Source organism: Culex quinquefasciatus, chromosome 1 (genome assembly GCF_015732765.1).
Source record: "Culex quinquefasciatus strain JHB chromosome 1, VPISU_Cqui_1.0_pri_paternal, whole genome shotgun sequence".
Classification (NCBI taxonomy): domain Eukaryota; kingdom Metazoa; phylum Arthropoda; class Insecta; order Diptera; family Culicidae; genus Culex; species Culex quinquefasciatus.
Window position 1 is genome coordinate 73,315,203 of NC_051861.1, and position 16,232 is coordinate 73,331,434.

At 40.6% G+C, this 16,232-nt stretch overlaps 1 protein-coding gene and 1 pseudogene across 1 annotated transcript in view; one reads left to right on the plus strand and one right to left on the minus strand.

Moving 5' to 3' along the window:
• LOC6042587 (hemicentin-2) overlaps window positions 1–16,232 on the minus strand; it is an 89,667-nt gene that overhangs the window by 18,328 nt on the left and 55,107 nt on the right. Inside the window, 3 exon segments of the mRNA XM_038254858.1 lie at window positions 13,335–13,463; window positions 13,557–13,749; window positions 14,157–14,342. Coding sequence (XP_038110786.1) covers window positions 13,335–13,463; window positions 13,557–13,749; window positions 14,157–14,342 — 508 coding nt within the window.
• LOC6047364 lies at window positions 489–6,459 on the plus strand (annotated as a pseudogene).

Sequence of the window (16,232 nt, forward strand, 5' to 3'; positions counted from 1 at the left end):
ATCGTTTTAGGCCGTGAGTAGCTTTTAAAGAGGATGTTGAATGAGCAATTATTTCACGGTGAAGTGGGGCTGGAATGTTAAAGATGTGCACTGGTTTTTTGTTTGATTTTAGCAAAAAATCTCTTCAATTTTTCTCAAGTTGGTGTTTTTGGCAATATTTTCAAAAAGGAGGAGTAGTTTGAATTGTTTTGAAAAGTTATGCATTTTTTTTATTATAACTTCAAAAATCAACAAACAATTTGTATGATACAAATGCTATACAGCAAAAATACTAACCTGTTGAAAGAGCTTAACACTTTTGGGGGTTTCCATATTTTAGGGCTACAGCGTGTAATATTACGTTAAAATTCATACAATATTTCAAAATTAATTTTACGCACAGCCTTTCACCCGTATTACCTCTTTTTATGTGTAGATATTTTTCATGGTTTTTTTTTAAAAACTTGAAATTAACAACTGTTTTGTGCATTTCTCTATAGCACTGATACCCAAACTTTTTTGGCCCAGTGGGGCACTCCCATTCTTCGTGTAGAATCGCCACGTCACGAAGAAGCCGTCCAGTATTTTTCGGACCCACGATCGAAGTACAGGAGGTACTATGTGTACGTACCTGTCACCGTTGTCGATTTCGAGAGCACCTTACACGCTTACTGGGGGAACTCAAATTTTAAGTTCGTTCAAGCAAAATGAAGTTCGTTTCAGCGATCTCAAATTTGAGATGGGTTTGTTTTGATTTTCAATCGCAAATTTGAGATCACTGAACTGAACTTGATTTTGCTCAGATACTTATAATTTTGTTTTCTTTTGAATGTGCCACTTTAGGGACTTAGACACGCACGGAGTTCCGGATTGTGCAGGTAAGTTATCGATTTCCCCCGCAGAGATTGCCATACCGTTGGTACTTTTTCAGGAGGAACTGGTCCACCGGTGGACGGAATACTTTGCAGTTTATGCAGGAGGAATCGGTCCACCGGTGGACAGTTTCCTCAGGAAAGTTTCACAGGAGGAACTGGTCCACCGGTGAACGGAATCCTTTGCAGTTTGTGCAGAAGGAATCGGTCCACCGGTGGACAGATTCCTCAGGAATGTTTCGCAGGTGGAACTGGTCCACCGGTGGACGGAATCCTTTGCAGTTTGTGCAGGAGGAATCGGTCCACCGGTGGTACATAGGAATGTTTCACATGAGGAACTGGTTCACCGGTGGACGGAATTCTTTGCAGTTTGTGCAGGAGGAATTGGTTCACCGGTGGACAGTTTCCTCAAGAATGTTTTGCAGGAGGAACTGGTCCACAGGTGGACAGTTTTCTCAGAAAAGTTTCGCAGGAGGAACTGGTCCACCGGTGGACGGAATCCTTTGCAGTTTGTGCAGGAGGAATTGGTTCACCGGTGGACAGTTTTCTCAGGAATGTTTCGCAGGAGGAACTGGTCCACCGGAGAACGGAATCCTTTGCAGTTTATGCAGGAGGAATTGGTTCACCGGTGGACAGATGTTTTAGTAATGTTTTGCAGGAGGAAATTGTCCAACGGTGGACAGAATACTTTGCCGGTTGAGCAACAGAAATCGATCCACCAGTGGACCGATTTCTTCTAGCGCTGTCTCATGCAAAGTAAATGTACAAGGCGCTATTTGTAATTTTAGTGGTTCATTATTTGAGGAGGACCGGTTGACGGATTGTCTGTCAAAGTTGGGAGGCAGAATCTGCCGGGGATGGAAGAGTTTACTACAGGGTGGCCACCTCGGGAAAAAACCGGGAAAACCGGGAAAAACCCGGGATTTTTATCCACCGGGAGAAAACCGGGAAAAACTCGGGAATTCGACTGACAAACCGGGAAAATATTTTATGTTTATTTAAATTTTGACAAAAGCCCCTCTTTAATGTATTCAATATGTTCTTTTCTCAAATAGAATATTATTCCTGTTATTTTAAATGAAGAAATCGCGAAAACTAGCATTTTTTTTCCTCTACAGCAGCGGTTCTCGACCACATGTACCCCTGTGGGTACCACGAGCGGTCTCAGGGGGGCCAGAAAAACCCCTCAAATGAAATATTTAAGAGAAAAAAAAAATAAATTGATTTGAAGCAAAAGCTAACAACCATATTTAAGGTGCAGTGAATTACGGGCGAATTATTTTTGACCAATCAGAAAATGTTTAAAACAATATTTGAATGATAAACCTATAATTTGCATTCGTTAAGAAATTTTAAGAATTTAAAATAAAGTGCACCGTTTTAGAGTTTTTTCTTTTTGTTTTTTCTACGAATATTTGTTTCAAATTTGTAAATTGTGCCAAAAATATTAGAATGATAAACCTATAATTTGCATTCGTTAAGAAATTTTAAGAATTTAAAATAAAGTGCACTGTTTTAGAGTTTTTTCTTTTTGTTTTTTCTACGAATATTTGTTTCAAATTTGTAAATTGTGCCATTTAATTTAAAACATTCAAAATATTTGTAAAAATAATCATATGTTTCATAATTTGGATATTGTTAATTTGACCTTTGTTTGCTAAAATATTAGTTGTGCATAAAATTTAAATCAGAATTTTTTTTTAATTTAATGATCAAGATTTGTCCTTCAAAGAAAGCAGTAAAGAATTTTCTCAACCATTCGATTTTTTAAAGCTAAAATAGAATGATTTTTTAATGAAAATAGCTACAACTTCTAAAAAATACTATTAAATAGCATGTTTAAATCTGAAATCAAAACTATTTTTGAAAATTTTTCAAATGTATATTTTGGGCAGTTTAAAAAATCTCTGTTCCAAAAAGAATTCGTCGGTCATCATAAATTTATACAAAATTATTATTATTAATATATATATATGGAAGAAAAAATAAAAAAAAGTCAATTAATATTTAATTAACAGAAAGAATATCTCCAAAATGCTTGGCATTTTCAGCAGATAGTTTAAGAAATACAGAAAAACATTTTATTTTGAAGCTTTACTAAGAAAACTGATTTGAAGAAATGTACATGGACGTTGAGTTAAAAAAACAAAAAAATAAAATATAACAAAAAAAATAAAGAACAAGCAATAGTCTCAACATTTGAATGCAAAAAGAGTTTAAAAATGCATTTTACACTAGTTCAGTTGTTTTGCAATTATTAGTCTTCAAAAAATGTACGGAAAAAACTTTTTGCGATATTAAAAACCGAAAATTAAAAAAATAAATCAAAAGATTATTAAATCAACCCAAACATGCTTAAAAATGATTCCAAACGCAGGGGAATGTATTTTTATTTCATAAAATTATTTTTATTAGGTCCTTTTCGGTACTGGGACCTGGTTAGGACCGAGTCGGCTTTTGTAATTACATTTGACTTAATAATTACAGAGGATCTTGTGTGTAAATGTTAGTGGGAGGGGAGCCCAGGGGAATGTATTTTAAATAGATTTCAGCTGATTGCACTCAATTTTCGATTGAAATTTAGATGTTCTATGAAAAAAAAAAAAAATTGTTTTGCCCCCTGATTTTTCGGGGCAACTTTGAAGGAAGGGACAAAAACTTTAAATAAAATTTGTACCAGCCTTATGTGTTGTTGAAAAAATCGCAGCTCGATCATTTTTTATGATTTTTTACCATTTTGTGTTTTGGGTATTTAAGACAGTTTTTCTAAATTAAAATTATTTTCGAAAATTTATTCCATCAATCAACTTACCGAAGATACTTAATCGATAAAAAAAAAGTGTCAAGATACCGTTTTTTTATATTTTATATTTGTAACTTTCCTGCACTGCTGCCAAAGTGTATACATTTTTGTTTGGACTAATGATTCAAAAAGACTTTTTGGTTAAAAAGAAAGTACTCACCAAAAAATAATAATGAATTCACAGAAATTGATAATTCTTGGAATAATCGTTCTTCTTGAATACACAAAACCTTTTTTTCAAAGAAACTTTACGAGCATTTATATAAATGTTGATAACAATGTATTTTTGCAAATCTTTTCTACAAAATTAATAAATTGTAAATGCCATTTCCTGCTTTCTAATAATAATTAATGTTATTCTAAAAAATAAAAAAGTTTTTTTTTCATTTTTAGTTTGTAAAATCTATAGAGCATGATGATGAAAAATCCCAATCATTAGAAAAATTAGAGGTTTGGATTGGAAACAGATAAAAACGGCTTCGTTTTCAACTTACTTACTTTGTACTCAAGATATTTGAAAGCTTTCTTGAGGAACTCAAACTTTGAACCAAATGTATGCGTTCCAAAAGTATGTTGATACCAACGTTAGCCTAAAAAAACATTGTAATTTGGTTTAAGAACATTCCGGAAAATTCCTTCTGGTCTCGGGAGAAAACCGGGAAAAAACCGGGAAATTGAAAATCGAAATCTGGTGGCCACCCTGGTTTACTAAAAATAAATTTGGTCTAATTGTTTTCATGGTTCTATTTCAGTATAATCCTTCGAACTACGCGCATGACATCAACCTGTACCAAAATGCCGTCATCGAGGACAACTACACGGGACCGAACTTCCTGCAGGAACTGAAACTAACGTCAACCTTCAGATGTACACATATCCGGATGAATTCCTAGGTGCCACCCAACTGAGCCAGCAACTTTCCATCATCACTAGTTTTCTGATCATGTTCCACTATCTGTACACGGACGCCCTCAAACCGCAAAGCATACTTGGACAGGCCATCTTCTGAATCATCATCGGATATCTCATCTATGCCGGCGAAGCCTCCGACTTGACACCGTTATGGCGGACTTTAAAACGGCTGCAGCCGTGCTAGTATTTGTCTACATTCTCTCCGCTACTGCGCATCCTCACGGACAGTGTCAGCACGGACACGATCTTATCGATTATCTTCCTTGTGCCGATGCTCCACCTGATATTCTACGATCACGGCGTTCCAGCGGCAATCGTCTCCAAGGGTATTATCCTCAACGCAGCCATCTTCGGAGCGATCTGCCTAGCCGCGAGGGCTATCCTTGCCGTTTCACGCTTTTTTCTGTTGGAAGTGGCCGCCGTTAATTTTGCTCTGGGCCTATCCTGTTTGCGTGTAGAACTTTCAACCGCTAGAGCTAGATTGACCACATTTAGACGGAGGGCTGAACTGTGACCAGAACGCGCAGTTGATGGTGCACAGCTCGAAGATATACCCGACGGAGGATTGTACGTTCTTCCAGGTGTTGGCGCGGAATATGAGCGGGACGTTGCACGCCGGGCAGGAGGTCCGAATGCTTGGTGTGAACTACTCGCTCGTGGGCGAGGAAGATTCCCGTACGCTGCGGGTCGGGCGGTTGTGGATCTACGAGGCGCGATAATGGTCGAGTTGAACCACGTCCTCGTCGGGAATCGAGTTCCCATCGACTAGTGCATCGTCAAAACCACGACCAAAACCGATGTCAACATGAACGAGGACGTGTTTATCTTCCGGCCGCTCAAGTTCAACACCCAGGATATCATCAAGATAGTCGTCGAACCGATCAACCCGCCGGAACTCCCAAAAATGCCTGCACTTGGTCAACAAATCTTACCAATTACTCTCGACTCGGGTGCATGAATCCGGCGAGCACGTGATTCTCGGCAATTTCGAACTCTACCTGGGCTGCGCAAGATGTAATCCGATCCGGTGGTGGCCTTTCGCGAGAGTGTCGTCGAGACGAGTTCGCCCAATTGTTTCGCCAAGACGGCCAACCAAATGAACGATGATTGCAAAACCGCTGGAGAAGGGCCTGGCTGAGGACGAGGCGAGTTCTTTCAGGTCAACTATGACTGGGAACTGCTCGCGTCACGATCGATCAAAATCGAACATCACCAGTCCAAACATCCTCTTGATGGCACGCTGTTCTTCGAAGCGGACAATACCCTGCTCGGCTCCGTCAAAAACTCCTTCGTGGAAGTCTTTCAGTAGGGTTCGCGTGATGGTCCACTCTGCGAGGAACCCATTCGGAACGTTAAGTTCAAAATTATCGACCAATTCGTCGCCCAGGAAACGTTCAACCGCGGAGGTCGCCAAATTAACCCAAACGCCCGCCGAGTCGCCTACTCTGCCTTCCCCATAGCCACACCCCTCCTCATGGAACCGTATCTCTTCGTCGAAGTGCAAGCCCCCGCCGATTGCGTTTCCTCCGTGTACACCGCCCTTGGCCGGCGACGTGGCCACGTCACCCTTGACGCACCCGTCTCCGGTTCCCCGCCATCGATTCGTTCGACTTGAAACCGACCTGCGAACGCACATCCAAGGCCAAGTCTTCTGCCTGTCCGTCTTTCACCACTGGCAGATCGTCCCCGGCGATCCTCAAGAGCATCGTCATCAACCCGTTGGCTAATCGTCCGAACCGACAGCACTCGCTAGCCCTCGTCCACCCGTAGTTTATTCCGTCGAATTTCGCTAAACAAGATCCTCGGCTCAAATGCTGAAAATGATAATGATAAAATTATAACTCAACACAATTAAAATTCAAATAAAATCAACAAAAAACTAGCCCAAAACGACACTTTCCTTTTCACTATCATTCCGAACCGATATCCGTCTCCCGGAACCATTTTTCTGCTTTCCTGGAGGATTTTTCCGGTACCCAGCGCATGTCAAATTTGAGATCGGCTTCACCATGTTAAAATTAAGTTCGGGTACTCGATGTCAAATTTGTATGGCTACGGTTTGCGCCGTTTTGATTGGATCCACTCAAATTTGAGTTCCCCTAGTAAGCGTGTAAACTCTCGAGGCTTAACCTTGATGCCCGACAGGTGTTCTTCCAGGTCGGAGATCGGGGCGGTCGATGCGGCGTTGGTGTGTTTACCTTTCTGCACTCTGCCGGTAGATGAATTTCGCGGGGTTTTCGAGGCCGCACTCGAACTGCCACGGCCACGGCCGGCCCTTGGCATGCTGGAGCAGCAAACTCGAGGGTAAACACTGGTAATTACGGCGAAAAAATCGAAAAGTTTAAGGAGCTCCGAACAGTTGACTGTTGCTGGCTGGTGTTGCCAGTCCCGATGATTTTAAAAATATCTAAATCCAACAAAATGGGATTTTCTTGTGAAAATGTTTAAATAGGGGATATGTACTCAAACACTACTCAAAAGTGGTTTAGTTGACAGAATGCAGTTCTAGTTTTAATTGAACCTATTAAAAAACGAATTGTCTCTCAATCCAGTTTCATCAGCTGGCAACCCAGCTGAGCGGAAGTGGTGACAAACTGCAGCTCATGTGAAAATGTTAAACATTTAAGACCAGATCCGGCTGCAGATAGTTCCGGACGGGGGTGGAAGTTATTAGCATTCATAAAACGGAGCCTATTCAGATGACGGCAGGCAGCACGAGCCAAAACTCTCGTACACTTTCGGGGTTCGGGGTGGAAAGTGATATGATAACGATACTCTCTCCAAACTAAGTGGTCCCGGCTCGTGATACTGACTTTGGCCCCAGGTCGTCGTCGTCGTTGTCGGTGGTACGATGTTTGCATGAATAATAATTATGCTGCCATAGGTCGGCTTGTCGACACCTTTTCCTGCCTTTTGCTGCTACACTGCGAATGGGATTCAGGAGCAGGAGCAGAGAGATAAATTGCAAATTAGGAGTAATTTGTGAAAGAGACTATGGGATTGTACGGTTAATTTTTTTGCAGGTAATAAATAATGGCGAAATGACAAACGGGTCCTTTTGGTAGTGAAAAAGAAACACTTGAAATATTAACTTCATTTGAAAAATAGGAGCACACTTTTCAAACAACTTAAAGTAGTTTATTGCTAGTGGAGTACTATTAGTTTCGACAGTGTTAGAGAGAGTCCTAGAGTGTCTAGCATTTCCCAAGTTGACAAGGGTCCGGGGCCATCCCACAACTGTTTCGCTCCACTTTAAATTAATTTTAACCCATATATTCCGGACACGCTTCGTGATGCTCGCTCGTACCGCACGTTTAGCAATACCACCCACCATTTGTATGGAAATTGTGTGCCCAACAGCTCATCTGTGCAGCACTTACAATGTATTATGTAGAGGTATGCTGCTCTGCTATATGGTTTGTCGGGCCTGGCAGACGACTTTAGCTGTCGTCGACAAAGTCCTTCTAACACCCCTTCCTCCTCCCAACCCCCTCAAAGTCGCCGGAAGGGTTGCGCAACTTTCTGAAGGGCTTGATGAAAGTTGGGTTTTTTGTAGCAAAGCACCTTTTCACATTCTGATCCCACCCCTCCATCAGCAGTGGTGAGTGCAATGTGGCCGTTGGTGCCAGAAGGTGGGTCTCACCCGGTTGGTAGATTCCTCAGAACGACGTAAGTGTGAATGGAATTAAATTGGAATTTCACTGTCTCCGTGCCGCATTCACTTTGGCGTGTGCGAATCAGTGCCACGTGGGAAACGGAACACTGGAACGATGGTGGTGGTGTTCTCTGAATGTTAAGGTAAGATCATGTTTTTTTTTGTATTAAAAACAATTGTTAGATTAGTTTTGATATTAAAATTTTTATTTTGCTACCGTACATTCTGGCCGGGACCCGTGGTGTAGGGGTAAGCGTGGTTGCCTCTCACCCAGTCGGTCCCGGTGGCATTTTTCGTGACCAGATTTGTCTGATCATGCCTTCTGTCTTACGGTGAAGTAAATGTTGGCCCCGGTCTAACCTAGAGGTTAGGTCGTTAGCTCAGTCCAGGTGTAGGAGTTGTCAAAGGCAGTCAGTTCGAATCCCGGGGTGGATGGAAGCTAAGGTGTAAAATGAGGTTTGCAATTGACTCAACAATCGAGCCTTCGGACACCTAGTTTCGAGAAGAAATCTCACTATCAAGAACGCCAAGGCAATGCTGTATAGCGAATATTTTTTACATTCTTTCAATTTAATTTCTATTAAGTTGATTCCATAATAGTTTTTTAAGTGGGTCTTTCTCCGCCAACTCAAATAAAACGAAGTTGAGCTGTCGGCCACTATTGCTAGTACCAATCACTAGTGTCTTATTTTTATCTACAGTCATCCCACATATTCGGAACACCTACAAATTCGGAACACTTTGATGATAATTTGTCAATAGCATGCCAAAAGTAGCTTTTCTGACGACCTTACTATTTTTAGAACCTTCATTTACTATTTTTAGAACCTTCATTTACTAGTAAAAGTAGTACTTTTTGAACAAAAAACTTCATTCCAAGACTATTTTGTGCAGAGCAGCAAAACACTGCCTCCAAAAGGCCTGTTTCATAATTGTGGGATGTTATTGTGCCTCCTACAGTTGTGGAACACCTGAATTTAACTGATATTTTCACAAAAAAAGTTGTCAAACCATGTATAAAACATTACTAAGCTTGAGTTTCATTGGTTTCAGTGTGTGAAGTCATTATTTGGTAATAAATATGTACTCCTGGAGAGATCCAAAGTTTGTTTACATTCGTAAGAAAAAAAGGTGCAGGTGGTTATGTTCTACATGACCAATATGACAAAGAACTTTGTACAAAACTCCTAAAAAATTATTCTATTACATTTTATTTTTAAATCATTGCCTATTTATTTGGGACCGAGCCACGTAGCCCAGTGGTAACGCTTCCGCCTCGTAGGCGGTAGATCGGGGTTCAAATCCCGGCTCGGACCAACACAACTGGTGATCTTTTCCTTTCTGAAATCGATTGCTTAGTAAAGGGAAGGTAGTGTATCGTCACAAACTGGACCTTATCACGACACCTTAGGGAGGCGACCTATGGAATGTTAACATTAACCTTAACATGTTAACATTAAGTTGAGAATAAAACTGCCACTGAATCCGCTTTGTAAATGCCGGCCCCGATACTCTTATACACTCATACTGTGTCTTTCAATGTGTGTGTGTGTGTGTGTGTGAGCAATAAAATTACCACCGTGGATCCGTCTTTGACGAAACCTCGTTAGGCGCTGAAATTTTCTGAGGCTAAGTGCTAGCTTATATAGTTCGCATGAAATGTGGCAACAGTGGTGCCAAACTCTCGCGTGAGAGTTTCGCGAAAGCAGGAGAGGAAGCAAAATTTGCACCATGTTGCCACATTTCATGCGAACTATATAAGCTAGCACTTAGCCTCAGAAAATTTCAGTGCCTAACGAGGTTTCGTCGACGGATCGATGGTGAACGACACAGTATGTGCACCAAATTGGGAGGAATTCTGTTCTAATGAAGATTGTTAGGAAGGTCACCGAAAACCAGAATAATTTGGGGCAATGGGGTTGGGACCACATTGGTAGAACATTGGCCACACCCGGAGTGGCCATGGCCCTGGGGAAGGTTCTTCCGGGGGGACATTAATCGAACCATACTACTTAGGGCAATATAGGTATCAAAAATCATGGTTTTTGAAACTGGTAATGGAAATGGTCATTTTGACCGGATTGGCCACACCTGGAGTGGCCATAGCCCTGGGGAAGGTTCTTCCGGGGGGACATTTACCGAACTATACGACTTGGGGTAATATTGGTATCAAAATTGCCCCAAGTCGTATGGTTCGGTAAATGTCCCCCCGGAAGAACCTTCCCCAGGGCCATGGCCACTCCGGGTGTGGCCAATGTTCTACCAATGTGGTCCCAACCCCATTGCCCCAAATTATTCTGGTTTTTCGGTGACCTTCCTAACAATCTTCATTAGAACAGAATTCCTCCCAATTTGGTGCACATACTGTGTCGTTCAATGTGTGCGTGTGTGTGTGAGCAATAAAATTACCACCGTCGATCCGTCCTTGACGAAACCGCGATAGGCACTGAAATTTTCTGAGGCTAAGTGCTAGCTTATATAGTTCGCATGAAATGTGGCAACAGTGGTGCCAAACACTCGCGTGAGAGTTTTGCGAAAGCAGGAGAGGAAGCAACATTTGCTACGTGCTTTCAGCCAATCAGCAGCCGGGATTTTTCTTGCATTTATTTTTTATTTTTATCTTAACTTTTAAGTACTTTAACAAAGTTTTATCAACTTTGTGAGGTAGTCAACTTGTACTTTAAGACTTCCCCTTTCGTTTGGTGTGTAAAACATAAAGATTGTTTGAATGGGGGGAAAGATATAAGCATTTGAAAAACGACAGAAAATCGTTACACTTTCGCTTCGCGAAATTTTGGATTGACACCCGTAGACAGTGCCCTTAGGACAAAGTTCTTTGTCAAAATGTTCCGAATTTGTGGATTTCAAGGGTCAAAGTAATTCTTCAAAAACTTCATATAAAAGTTAAAATTTGCAGATGTTTGATACAGCATTCGAAAGATCGCAAGAAAAGTTTTCAAATGAAGGTAAAAGCGAATCATTAAGTTCAATTATCGATTTGCTATGATTTTTTGAACATTGGCCGATCTGGAAACCGTTCCGAATATGTGGGATGACTGTACAGCAGCGCTGCCTGGGCTCCTAAAGGTTTGAGTACGGCACGGAGCGACGGCGGTGCTCCTTTAGGTTTAGATTGACAAGTCCGCAATAGATCTAAGTTATGATCGCAGTGGAATTTGGTCTGCTATAGAAGTCCTAGTTGCGATTTTAACATAAGATTTCAAAAGTTTAAATATTCATCAGTTCCACATGAAAGTTAAAGAAAAAAAAATTGCTTCGATCGGGCTCAATTTTTTTCTTGGGGTTCCTTGGCAAAAATAATTAGACCCGGTTTTTTTTGTTTTGCCATTAGGGTGGCCGAAAAAGGCCATTTTCGTCGACAAAAACCGCTTTTTTTCAAAAAATCATAACTTCGCTTCATTTTAACCGATTGAAAGATGATAAGTTTGACTTCCAAGAAAAAAGAATGTGGAGTTTTAAAAATCTAGCCAAGTCTTTGAAAAAGTCTTATGAAAACATCAAATGCAGTTTTGTCGATGTCTGGACCATGAGCCTGTATCTGAAAATATTTTTAACGGATTCCTTGTACAATTACATAACATATCCAAAGTTGGGCGAGGTTCATTAACAGGATTCCGAGATATGATTTTTTGAAAATAAAATCCGGGTTTTTCGACGCACCACGCGCGAAAACGGGACATTTCAGTAATGACCTATACATGTTAGGGTACCAAAAGTTGCGTATTTCAAGTACGAATTTCTGCTAAAACCGGTTAAAAGAAAGCGAAGTTATGATCCTAACAGTGCGTAGGCCACCCTAATGGCCAAACAAAAAAATATGGGTCTAATTATTTTGGCCAAGGAACCCCCAACCAAATTTTGAGCCAAATCGAAGCGTTTTTATTTTTATTTTCTTTAACTTTTATATGGATCTGCTGTATTAAGATTTAAAGTCACAGTTTTAAAAAACATCTCGCGTTTTGTTTTACATATAACCCAATCTGCATTGATTTGCTGTAATTTTTAGCAGGGCCAGGTTTAAGATGCCAATTTTGTTCAAAAATTTTAATAACATAATTGGTCCTACAAATTAAAATCCCTTGTCGAAATTGTTCGGACCTGGCATCTATTTTTTATGCCATCGTCACATCATGTGAACTAGGGTGCCCAGAATATGGGACATTTTTCAAAAACCTCGCTCTACAAGCTAAGCATTGTTCCTTGACCTATTTTAGAACTCTTTACCAAATATGAGCCAAATCTGTCAAAATTTGCCCGTTGCTATCTTGAAAAATAAAAAATGTATGAAAAACACAATTTTCTTACACTTTTGTTTGCAGGGTGCGCTACTTCCATCCCTATTTCTTAAAGTGAGATCTTATTTTAAATTTTATGCCCTATAACTTCGTAGAATTCATACCAAAGCTGTTTAACTCGATCCTGAAACGTTATTAGAAATTTATAAATGTATTTTTTGTATGAAAAACTTTTTTTCACCAACTTCAGGCTTGAGTATCAATGGTTTAATCTCAATCAATTTCGCTCAAAGTTGGCACAAAATAACCCAAAAACAGTTTATCGGTTGTGGAGCAGGGGGTTATTTTTTCTGGGCACCCTAATGTGAACATATCTGCAGTAACATTTGAAAAGGGCGCATAAGCATTTTGGCAGCTGAAACTGTTTTGCAAATTCCGAGACAACACAGACTTGACCAAATTGGATGAAATTTGAACTGCAGTGTCAGTTTGAATCAAAGAAATAGTGGTGCTCTGGTGCAACCATGGATGTCAGAGGGTTAACACTTTTAGTTTTATGAAAAGTTAAAATTAGTTTGAGAATATGCAAAACAGTTCAAACTTTTAAACAGCTTATCCGCCCTTTTCTCGTGTTGCTCCAGATATACTGTTGAATTTTGACATGTGGAAGATTGCTTCAAAATTATTACTCATTCTTAGTTCTATATATTTTTTGCACTGCAAGAATTCATTTTTTATTAATTACTTTTGAGCCATTAAAAACGGATCCTCGTAACTTATACCAACCACCACCTCAGAGGGTCTTCAGCAGGACAGCGACGACAGAAGGGACCAATGAAACCATTAAGCAAACTTACAGTGCACTTGCAGCTTCATCCGTTTGCTCACGGACGGGGGCACACCGTTGGACGCGATGCACATGTACGCACCCATTTCGGAACGTGTCACCTTTGTAAGTGATAGCATTTCGCCCTCAACGACCGTGGCTATGGTGTGAAGAAGTAGAAGTAGAAGAAGAAAGTGCACCCAGATTAAATTGAAACATGAACAACGCCATCCGACAGCTTTAGTACCCTTACCTTTCATCTTGCCGTGGGTTCCGTTCCGTGCGATGATCTCCCGGCCGTCCTCCCGTCGCCAGATGATTTTTGGCTTCGGATAGCCACGTGCTTTGCATACCAGCTTGGCCGAACCGCCCTCGGGAACCATCATGTCACCGGACGTTTCCTCGTACACTATGTCCGGTGGAATCACAACCTCCAGGAACGCGGTCTGGTGGTGGTGGCGAAAGAAGAAGAAGAAAATGATGGAAGACATCGTGAGTGGGGTTTAATTAAACTTTGCTCGGTGTGGCAAGTGTTACGTTTAGGATATAAAATTACGTGTAAAAGAAGTTGAGCCACTAATCAAGTTTTTATGTTATCAAAGGAATTAATGTCGTGAAAGTGGAACAGTTCACAAAGAATCGCAAATATTGAAAAAAACGCACATGTGGAATAGCAGAGTTTGAATGGTGGTGGTAATTAGTTTATTTCCGGTAGCTTTAACCATTCGGTCATTCACTGCCCCAGAGTTTGAATGGTTCGGTTGTATTTAATTGTATACAAATACAAACAAAGATAGGACGTCCGCAAGAGAAAGACGGCATTGTAAGAGATCTCAACTGTGTCCTAACTAACCTGCATTTTCATCGGGTCGGTGTTGACCTGACACATGTACACGCCCCGGTCCTCCATCTTGACGCTGCGTATCACCAAGGTCCAGGTGTTGTAGTCGTTATGCGTCACCGACAGCCGCCCGTTGTTGGTGATCACGTGCTCGTGGATCGCGAGAATCGCCTTCGCGTCCGCCTTGATCCATGCAACCTGGGTACCATAGCCGTTGGTGTGCCACGTGATGTGAGTGATCATTATTGTGCGTGGTCGTGGCGAGAAAAGACAGCCGAAATGAGTTTAATTTTGCAAAAGTAGTCCCGCCGTAATGTGATAAATAATTGCAGTTGGAATGTTGGTGGAGGTGGTGAATGGAATACAAACACAACGAACGGAAACGGTGCTGCGGTGCTACCGGAAGGGAGAGATTGGGGTCCGGATGATACAATATTGATATTAAATGGTGGAATATTCGGGGGATGAATGGGATGAGTTGGCGGTTGTGAACCGCTCGGAATTGCAGAGGTAGGGAGATAAGCGTTCAGTGCGTGTAAGGTGCTGTGCTGGTGCGGAGCTAAAGTGCAGTGAATTATACATTTTATTAGTGGATTTATTTATGCGCGCTCTCCGGGTGTGTTTGTGCGCTTCTACGGACAAAATTACGACTAGAGGCACAACAAACTATGCTACTAACGTCGGTGAGGTGAGGATTTTTGCAGTATTTTGTTGGGTTGGTGATAGAAAAAGTGGATGAGTTTCAGCAGGAAATGTGCGTATTTAACTTACAAGTTTATGGGTTGAGGTCGAAGGTGGGGAGTATAATTTATGATGGTGCAATTTTAAATGATATATTAATGTGTTTGCTCGATAAAATAAAGGTGTTTTCATATGAGAAATACTAGAGAATATTTTTGGTTCAGTTGTTCTATGCAGTCAGCGGTAGTTTTAAGATTACAATGGTACAACACTGCTCTGAGAAAGATGATGAAAAAAAAAAAACAGGTCCAGGTCTCTAAATCATCAACGCAATGGTATTGGGTAGACATGATCACTCATGAAACGTGTGAAATCTTTGTTTCTCCCTGAATCGTTCATTTACAGTGAAATTTACTGTCATCTGTGATGAATAGATTGAATTGGTACACTGCCGTTCTACGCATAATTGTCCCATGTCAGTTTTTGACGATTTTGACTTTATGCCATTTTTAAGTTTAGTCTGATGTGTACAAACCACATAAAATCTGGTACTTCGTTCGGAAGCTCATCAAAAACAACACCAAGTTTGTTTGTCCCATCGTTGAACTTCTACGCATAATTGTCCCACCAAGTATTTTCTTACAAGGAATCATTAGTTTTACTAAGCATTATGCATTGTTTACCTGTTGTATAGCAAGAGGATCACAAATAAGGGTGATAAACTGCTAACTAGGGTGATTAGGGACACATAGGGCGAATAGGAACCCACGGGACAATAATGCGTAGAAACACAGAAATCGGTCGAAAAATTTCAATCGCATTTTTCTCAGTTACACTTTGTTGAACATGGGACAATTATGCGTAGAACGGCAGTACAGCTGTGTAACATAAGTTGAAACTAAGTTTTCAAACAGCGCCATGTACCTAGACAATGCGTGAGACATGGCAGTATTTTAAATGTTTGCATTTATTTCTTGTTGGAACAGACCCGAAACTGCAAAATTATTCTTGATTTTTAAGTGTTTTGCGCTGTAAACAAGTGTTTCCCAAAAATAAGAATGAGTTCCATTAGATGGGCCATGCAAGTTCCTGGTTATACAGAAGGTAGGACATGAGCAAAAATTGTTAGGGTGCCTTAAACTCTATGTTAAAAGCTGATGCTCCAAATTACATTGTAGTTTCGTTTCACTCCCGTTTATTGAACATTTTTTTTTGAATTATTAGCTCCTAAACTCTCAAGCTCAAAGTCACTAAGCCTAATCATCGTTTATCCGGGATACCATTGAACACATAGAACAACAGATAAATATGTAGAAAAAAAAACTCTCCATAACGTAACTATTTGGACTAGAGTTTATAAGTCCAATAAGTATCACATTATGCACAGTTATCTAAACTGTGCATAAT